The following is a 9,570-nucleotide window of genomic DNA, read 5'->3' on the forward strand; positions in this document are numbered from 1 at the left end:
TGTTACAATAACATGAAGAGTGAAAGGGAGAAGTGGAGTACCTGCACAGGCCAACCAAGCAGAACTAGAACCATGGGAATCTGCACTGTGTCACACATTTGAGAGGTAAATTAAATCCACATAAACACAGCAGAGACTATTTCATGTTTACAGGTTTATTTTAACTCAAGCCCTTCTTTTACCCATTCACACATTAAAACCTTGCAGACACCACAGACTCATGCATGCTGGCAAAAAAAAAGCAAACATAACAGAAGTACCAACAACAACAACAAAAAAAAAACAACAAAAAAGAGAGAAGGATGTATGTGCACACTGCTTGTGTGTGAATCACCGGTCGGGGATGCAGCTCTGGACCATCATGCTGTAAATGCTTCAGGGGAAGGTCGATCGTTGGAAGAATCTGCAGGGTGAAAGGTCTAGTGGTATGTGGCAACAGACTGTACACACTGTACACAGTAGTGGCAGCAGTAGGGGGAGGGGGGCAGTCGCCACGGGCTCTCTAACTCTTCCGTAAGCTGACGTCAGCGCTGGTCAGCAGCGGCGACAGTGACGTGCTCTCTGATGCGTCTTCTCTCTTCAGGATCAGGAAAGCCTCGCGACTGATTCCCAGCAGCTCTCGGAGTCCGCTGTTCTCCAGCTAAAATATAGAAACAGCCAAACATTCAGAAGAAATGAGACCACCACTAACAGAAGGTCTACTAGTTACTTTCAGGCTTCTCACTTAATGCTGCATCTTTTTAATGTCAGTTTTGTTCAACCATTAGTGAGCTGCTTCCACGGTATTGCAAATAATGGGTTGGGGCGCGCTCTGCTGGACAAGTTATGTGATGACACAATTTCTGAATTACACCCTAGCATCTTTTTCTGCATTTTGGTGTGTTTAAAAAAAAAAAGTGATATTACAAGTTATGTCATATATTATGACAGATTATTTTGGACTAATGCAATATTATATCTGACATCTAGTGTCTGGTTTATCCAGGATGAGGGGGCTTCTATGATTTGTTTTGGTGACGTCATACACACTACATTAGCATTATAACTTCTGCAATAGCTGCTATTTCTCACTAGAATTCCTTGTGTCATGTTTGCTCGCCAGAATCGACAGCTATCAAAGTGTAGCAAGACAAAAAAGCTATCTAGGATTTTCTTCTCATGTTTTGATTTGTCACTTCTGTTCACAGACAAGAGTCTGTAACCCTGGCTGGAATTTTATTGGGACAACTAGGGTCTCTTGTGTATTTGGAATAGTTGGAAGTACATGTTGAACAGGGCAGGACTTTTACCTCTAGCTGTTTAATCCTCTCCTCGTCTTCACATGTCCGCCCCTCGTCCACCTCTATCGCCTTCCTCATCACAGAGGCCATCTCATTGATCTTGTCTATGTGTGCTTGCATTTCCTAGAAAAAAAGTGAATAAGAATAAATAAAAGGTTGCAGAAGTATGTAAATAAAAACAGTATTAAAAATGTTTAAAATAGTGCAACATTCTATTGGTGTTTTTGTGCCTTTAAGTTACTTTATTAAAGGGTTAGGGTGTGCCTCACTGACCGTGGTGTGCTGCTCCTTCAGCTGGGTCAAGATGGTGGGGTCGTCCCTCTTGCTGGCCATGAGGAGCCTGAACACCTGCTCCCTGTATTTGGTCATGATGAGCTCTAGCGCAGACTGGTGTTCCTCCAACGACGTCCGTAGCTCTGCAGGAAGAGTGAGCACAGGCTTGGTTTGTGCAGGACACAATATTGCATACAACTCCTACAAGAACATAAGTCAGCTTCATGTCGCCCTGCTGTTATAAGCAACCACACCTCACTTATTTTATAAAAAATACAAAAGGTCTGGCTGTGACCAACAGGAGTTCGCTACCAAAATTGGATGATGGCTTTAACAAATACCTAATTTCTTTGTCCCGTTTTCCTCAAAACTGGATAAAGCAGCCATACAACAAGATGAACATTAAATATCAAAGACTACCTTTGTTTTCCTGCTGGAGCTCTCTGATCTGGCGGTTCTCTTGTTGGATTCCCAGAACCAGACTAGAACGGGGACGATGTCGTGCGACCTGGTTCAATGAGTCAATCTCCTCCTGGTACTGCCAATAAGAGAAAACCAACCAACTGCCATTGAACAACAATTTTTCAACAGTTTTATTGCTGCTGGCCTCACAAGTCAAGACATGTTTCAAAAAAGGAAAAAAAAAAAGCCTCTTAAAAGTTAATCACATCCCTTATACTTACTTTCACTCCGTCTATGTTAGCTTTTTGAAATTTTGCAGAACATTCATCTTTAACTGGCAGCAACATCATGTGACACCGTACCTGTTTCATGGCATCCACTCGCTTGTTGAGCGATGTCGTCTGTTCGATTAACATCTCAGCAGCGTTGTCATGGTTACGAAGCCTTTCCACTAATGATTTGGCATCAGCCAGGACCTTCTCTAAGGTACAGTTCATGCCTGTGGGGAGGGAATATATTTCAGAGTAGTAAACAGCAGGTTAACACGTAGACTAATCCATTCAGTGCCTTACAGGTAAGATGACAAATAAAATCTTAAATAGTGTTGTAAAAGCAGGGGTAGTTTAGTTATTCTTTTCTTCTGTAAAGATCAATGAATTTTACTTGATTTATTCCCAATATGGCTACTTGATGACTGGTTCAAAAGTCTTGCATGTAAATACATAAACAGCCTGAATATGAAATCAAACACAGTGATATTTAATCTCCTCAAACTTGCCCAACCCTCACAACTTCCATTTACAAGTCTGTGCTTTTTAATCAGGCTTTTATCTCAGGTAGTAAACTGGGCTAGATAAAGCACATCATTCCTCATCAAGTTATTCATTACACAGCTTTCTGACCTTAAGTGAAGGGTGACACTAACAGAAATGTTAGACTGTGCCCAACTCGAGTCACTTAAGTAAATCCAACTAACATGAATTGCTCAAGACAATGACCAAATCAATAAAAGATTAATCAGAGAACTAACCACAAACAGCATTAGCTCGGTGCTAACCCTACTCTCCTTCTCCCACACCTTGGATGACAGCTGCTGTGTCAGCTAATTCGCTCGAGCTAACACTGCCTTGTTGTAAGAGATGTATTTAGTTACTTGTACGCCATATTTACCTTAGCTGTAGTAAACGTAAACCCACTTACACACTGTGTGTATCTGCTTCAGTTAACTGACTAATCAGTATTAGACCACCAGCAGCACAAACAAGTCTTTGCTAACTTATTAGCTGACTTAGCACAGTAAAGCTGTCCTGCTACTCCACCTGAGTCCCTTACAAACATTAAAAATGCTCGTATAACTGGTCGCCTGGCATTCAAAATACTCCTTTATCTCTAGCGTTATGAAATCGGTTAAGTAATAAAGTGTTGTACCTGGAGAACTCAAAGTGCAAGCCATTGGAATTTAGCTAGTCCGCTACTTCCTGTTGATGTTAGCGGCTAACATTAGCTCCAGGCTACTTCGTCCCCATCGAGGAGCTACAAGTAGAGGTTGTGGTGCAGCACTACTCCTCTGTAAAACACAAATATGTGTCTCTATCTCCACTCGTTTGTTGTAAAGTCAGTCTCGAGATGAGTGGAGCGGCTACAGCTAACTCTACACGATAATATGCAAAAACAAGGCTTCCCAAATCACGTCCAATCCCGCGAGATGTTATCATATCAGGAAATTCTCGCGCGATTTCGTTAAATCACAGAAAACATGGCGGACAGGCTAACACAGCTCCAAGACGCTGTCAATTCGGTAAGGAACATTTGGGTGTTTTTAAACAATAGCTAACCAAAACAACTATATATTTGACTGTATGTAGCATTTGAAGGTGGTTGCTGATTGCAGTAGTCCAGTTTTTCCTCTAACCTGTTAACATTGCTACATCACCGGGCTGCTAACGACCGAGGGCCTGTAGCTCGAGGTGATATTGAACACACAAACATCTGCTACTGTTTGCATTTTACATTTCCATGTATGTGCTGCACTCTTAAAACATGGGAACTACGAAGTGGCTCATATTTACTATGTAGCAAACTGACTAGCAGCGTCAACAATTAGCTTCCTGCTTGAATGAAAGTGTGACTTTGAGCTGAATGGTATTTGTTTTGTGTGTCCAGCTTGCAGATCAGTTTTGTAATGCCATCGGCGTCCTGCAGCAATGTGCGCCTCCAGCTTCCTTCAGTAACATCCAGACGGCCATCAACAAAGATCAGCCAGCGAACCCAACCGAAGGTGGTTTATTTGTTCCTCTTTTAAACCCTTTAATCCCTCATCTTTGGGATTTGCCTCTCTATTTTCTCATAAAATATAATATCTATTGTCTCTCAACACTTTCTGGTTTACATTGATGTATCAATCCAATATTGACCTTAGTAAACTGAAGGTGTATTGCCAGACTAATCCATGATAACACTCAATGTCCCAGTCACAGGTATCATTTGCAACAACACAATTTTATAAACAATACCTAAAAATGTCAGACTTAAAGAATATAATTGTATAAATTTGCCACTGAGAGTCAAGAGCTGATGTTACAGCTTTATGTGACCATACACTTTAGAAGAATTAGCCCCATTAGTTTCAGTACATCAGTATTGGGCAATACCCTTAGCCTGGATCACTTCTGAATCATTGCAGATTGTTTTTAGCAATACTTATATAAAACCACAATGCAGCTACAATACTGTATCTTTAGGTAGTGTTGCATGAGAAAATACATTGTTACATCGTTTGTGTACATTTCTTTATGTAAAACACTGAAAATCTTTAGTCTGTTTTTATATCTTTGTATCTTAATATTATCTGTCTTAACTGTTTGATAATCTGCTAACCCACAAGACAGAGATTTTTTTATTTTCTTTTAACATTAGGATCCAAATGTTTGTCTCTCTCTAGAATATGCCCAGCTATTTGCAGCCCTGATCGCCAGAACAGCCAAAGATGTGGACGTACTAATCGACTCTCTCCCCAGTGAGGAGTCCACGGCAGCTCTGCAGGTCAGCACATTCACGTGAAAGTACCTTTCAGACACGCATTCCAGTTACGAATTCTCTGCTTAAAATGGGATGAACACAGACACGTTAGTATTTCTAGCTTTCAGTCAGCAGAGGGAGCCAGGTGAACAGCTGCTTTCTGCTTTGACAGCTCAAGACTCTGAAAAAGAAAATGATGCATGCTGATGCGTATAAAGCAAACAACATTTTTTTAATTTCTGAAACTAATAAATCAGTTTATCATATACTGTACTCCGACCAACTGTAAGTGTTTTGGGGTTCTGAAAATGTACGGCTGTTGTTGAAGGGCCAATGAGAGTTTCTGATGAGCTCTGAAATTGAATTTCTTATTTTGTCTACAGTGGAAAGAGAGAGGGAAGGTTGCTGCTATTTCTGTGTTGATTCCTTTCCTGAAATTAGAAGGTTATATTAGATTAACTCAAATGATCCGCGTAGGGTATGCAAGTGATATATATCTGGAATGACTGTTAGGATATAGAGTATGACTTCTAAATGTATTTTTGAGCACCTTTTTATTCAGTAGATTCAATGTTACACCAGTTACTAGTTACAGCTTACATCCACAGTCTCCAGAACATCATTTTATCAGTATGCAATGATAAGGATGACTCTGATTCTAAAGTTATTCTTAAGTACATTTAGTTTACATCACTCAAAAGTTAAGAATGGGATGAGAAAGACCATTTCTAACTCTTTGAACATTGTATTTCTTAAACTTTGGCATAATAACAACTTTACCAAAAACAAATCATTTTGATATGTTCTTGTCATCTGTAGCAGTGTAGACAAAAGTGACCTTTAAAGAATTTAATTCTGTCACTTGGTTAAGTTGAGGGAGGAAAGATCAACAGTGTTGCTGCTGGGCTCCTCTCCTGAAACTAGAGGATATGAGAGCATACTGTCCATGGATATCCTTCATTTACTGTACTAAAGAAGTGTTTGATGCTCTGTCCAACATAAAAATAGAAATATGGAGTACTGTATTAATCCCAGTGGGAAGTTTGTATTGGTTTTGAATTACATAAGTGCTACAAATAACTGTACAGTGAATCTACATATACCACAAAAATAGTACAATATGGATAATAATGGTAGGCAAATATTCTCAGTTTTGTCACATGTAACATGAAAGCATGACACAATATCGTGTTTGGTGATGAGACTTAATAAGGCATCCGGTAGAGGGATGGTGTCAGTCCAACAGGACATTGTCACTTGTTGTAATAGACGAAGCACACGTGTTACTAAATTACATCAATGATGACTCTGTTCTGTATCCCAGTTAGTCATGACAGTGCAACAGTGAGCCAGCATAAACAATAAAGCAGCCAAATGGAATTCAGCTATCATTGACCCACAACAATATCTGAACATAACTTCTGCTCATAAGCACTATAGACGGATTTACCAATAAAAACGAGGACATATCTGCAGACAGGGAAATAGGAGAGGCTCTCATAACAGCAGCTGTCCTGTAGTGCACAGCTTAAATCTTCAATTAATAGTCAAGGCTTTTGTTTGCTTCAGTCACTGAACTCAACATTCCTATATTTGGAACAGGCATCTATATGGGACAGGCCTTTAATTAATTTTATACAAAACTCTTGCTCACTACTATCATATTGTTTATTTTAACCAGTATGAATATTACTTATAGGTTTTTGACATATAAATTACAAATCATTCATTTGATACTTTGCCTGTGGTTTATGTAATATGAACTGAACAACTGAACTGTGGAGAATCTAACTGATCTAACAATGTGCAGCATGTTCATATTGACGAAAGTTTATATTTGTGTAGGAGATCTAAGCAGCTAGGAACTCACTCAAGCAGGCTAACTAGTGGACTTTAAGAGGTTTTATACATCCAAAGAGTTTCTATAAAATCCAGACCAGGCGTCTGGATTTAAGACTTGTGCTTATTTGTCAAAACGTGTAGCCACACCGGGCTGTTAGAGGAGACCTGCGTCTATTTGGGACCCTGCTTTTAATTGAAGTTTTACGTTATTGGTTATAAGTAACTGTGTCAATACAGTATTTAATAAGTGAAAGTATCAGCTGCACACTAACATCCCAAGAGACTCTGAGCACACCTGTGAATCACTTCCTTTACACCCGTTTGATTTTTCTTTTCTCTGAGCCTCCAGTCAATCGTAAGTAACTGGCATTTGTCTTAACAGCACAATAACACAGTTGTTTTTCTATGTTGTAGCTCAAAGACTTTAAATAGTTTGGCTATTAATGTCCGTTGTCACAAGTGCATCAGCCAAGTTAGGGAGAGGGAAGGAGTCGTCAATCACAAAACCTTCTGTCATAAATAATTCGAACAAAGGATGTTTTTGGTTTAGTGTAAGAGCTGAAGGTCACAGTCATAAATAAATAAAAATACACTCATTTGATGCACAATACCTTCATGTTTCATTGTAAATGAATCTGACTGGCTGTGACCCCTCGTCAGGCGGCCAGTCTACGGCAGCTGGAGGAGGAGAACCACGAGGCAGCAGCTCGTCTCGAGGAGGTGGTTTACCGCGGCGACAAGCTGCTGGAAAAGATCCAGAGCGCCCTGGCTGACATCGCCCAGTCTCAGCTACGCACCCGCAACGGAGCACCGAGCCACCCTTCACCGGCTGAATCCTGACCCCGCAACAAACATGATGCAGTTCTGGACAATTTTCTGTCATTTCCTTCTCATTTTCACTCTTTATGTTAACCCTCAAACATCAGCTGCAAGCCTCAAAACACTCAAATATGCTGAATCTGTCTATAAAGGAAATGTGAGATGCCACACAGTCATTGAAACATCGTTTGGTTGCTTAATTACAGTGTTATTGTCACATAGGACGTTGGCATTGGGTACCCGTTGGAAAAGAGTACAAGACGTTGTCACATACACACTGGTCTGTGTGTGGACCATTCTGCTGAAAGAGAAATATTCTTTATAGTCCAGAAGGCTTTGATCTAAATATGTCACCCTGTCATGTTTTTTTATGTTTTATGTATATGTTGTAAATTGATGACGTCTGTTTTTGTAGATATTTATGAATGAAATGATTGAAATTCAAATTTTTGAGTATCTTCACTCAAAAACCTCACAACACAAAACTGCTCAGCTCACTGCAACTCCACAACTGATGAGTCTTTTTTTTTTTTTTAATAAAGCTTGAACAAAGTCTTTGGGGTTTTCATTTATTCTAACTAATTGTATCTTTTTATTGGAAAACAATAAGAAGAAGCACTTTTCTCCAGAGCATGGAGGATTTTTATTGTTGCAGTGCTCACAAGCTCATCATATTTATTTGTAAAAAGACTAGATCATATCCAAAATGCCTGGACTGTTGTCTTTTTCAGTCCTTAATCATAAACATTTGTGGTGCCTTATTCTGTATCAGCCCGAAATTGATCAGGTGAGTCTATCATGGTACTACGGCCCATATTTCATTAAAGAATCACAAATGATAAATCATGATGAAGCAGAAAATATGAGAGCTCATAACTTGACACTCAGTGCTTTTGTTGGAATGATCTCATTTTTAGTATGACCACACTTTTTAAGGATGGATGACTCGCTATTTTCTGTCAATCTAAACGGGAGCATCAGCGAAACATCTGAAATAGAACACAATTTCCTGAAAATGTCCAATGTTTTTAGGAACTGAGCTGTGGTTTAAGTATATTTCATGATGTCTGAGACAATTTCATAAGTAAGATAAGAATAGCATGTTATGTAGGGAAGAGAAACTTAGAAAATGAAAGATTCAGTATGAGAAATTAGAAGATTGAAGGCGAGGAAGATCAGAAACACATTGAAGATGAGTTCTTGGGGTGTGTTTTATGCTTTTTTTGGGGGGGAAACAGTGGCACTTGAATTGCATAAGCTGCCACATTATGTGTTTCTATGACATCAAAAGCTCTTATCACCCTTTTTTATGAAGTCTCTAAAGATAAGAGAAAGACTTTTTTGTATGCATCTTTTTTTCTAAAGCCCAAGCAGCCTGAGAGGACCCGGGTAGTGATTAAATGATTTAAAACAAGATGATTTGGACAATCCAATAAATAATCTGAGGTATGAAAATCCTTCTTAGGTTGAACTGTTAACATTTGAAAACCGCCATAACTGTCACTGCAATGTTTCCACACATGTGCCGTCTCGGTTTCATTACAAATGTGGCTCAGTCTGTTTCACACTGAACTTGGCAAAGCATAGGCTGCAGGCCAGAGAGTTTATATCCCAAATCTAAATATAGGGGCTGCGTCACAGCTCAGTGGACCACATTGATGTGAGAAATATAAAAACAGCCTTGTCTGATGGACACCACACCCAGACGTGTTAGCAGGGTACACCCACCTCTGTGTATGTTGACATCATGGCTCTAACAGTAAAAGTACTCAGCCCGTCCAAATAAGGAGATTTATGGCAGGGACGCTTGAGCTACCAGCCTGGACTGCTCTACGATGTGTTTTGGTCAACAAAAGTTTGTTGTTGGTGTTCCAGTTTTGTTATCTGCATTTTTCAGTAGTAATCAGGACACTTCCTTACTGCATACACTTGTTCT

At 39.6% G+C, this 9,570-nt stretch overlaps 2 protein-coding genes across 2 annotated transcripts; one reads left to right on the forward strand and one right to left on the reverse strand.

Moving 5' to 3' along the window:
* Window positions 1-139: 139 nt before the first annotated feature.
* fgfr1op2 (FGFR1 oncogene partner 2) lies at window positions 140-3,632 on the reverse strand. The gene is made up of 6 exons (XM_051392496.1): window positions 3,384-3,632; window positions 2,318-2,454; window positions 1,974-2,091; window positions 1,554-1,696; window positions 1,290-1,403; window positions 140-640 (listed from the first exon to the last, which is right to left on the reverse strand). The coding sequence occupies exons 1-6, from the start codon at window positions 3,406-3,408 to the stop codon at window positions 503-505; spliced, it is 675 nt and encodes a 224-aa protein (XP_051248456.1). The 5' UTR covers window positions 3,409-3,632; the 3' UTR covers window positions 140-502.
* Window positions 3,633-3,676: 44 nt separating this feature from the next.
* Window positions 3,677-8,187, forward strand: med21 (mediator complex subunit 21). The gene is made up of 4 exons (XM_051392497.1): window positions 3,677-3,753; window positions 4,119-4,233; window positions 4,897-4,997; window positions 7,476-8,187. The coding sequence occupies exons 1-4, from the start codon at window positions 3,712-3,714 to the stop codon at window positions 7,653-7,655; spliced, it is 438 nt and encodes a 145-aa protein (XP_051248457.1). The 5' UTR covers window positions 3,677-3,711; the 3' UTR covers window positions 7,656-8,187.
* Window positions 8,188-9,570: the final 1,383 nt, after the last annotated feature.

This window comes from Dicentrarchus labrax, unplaced genomic scaffold (assembly GCF_905237075.1).
Source record: "Dicentrarchus labrax unplaced genomic scaffold, dlabrax2021, whole genome shotgun sequence".
NCBI lineage: Eukaryota > Metazoa > Chordata > Actinopteri > Moronidae > Dicentrarchus > Dicentrarchus labrax.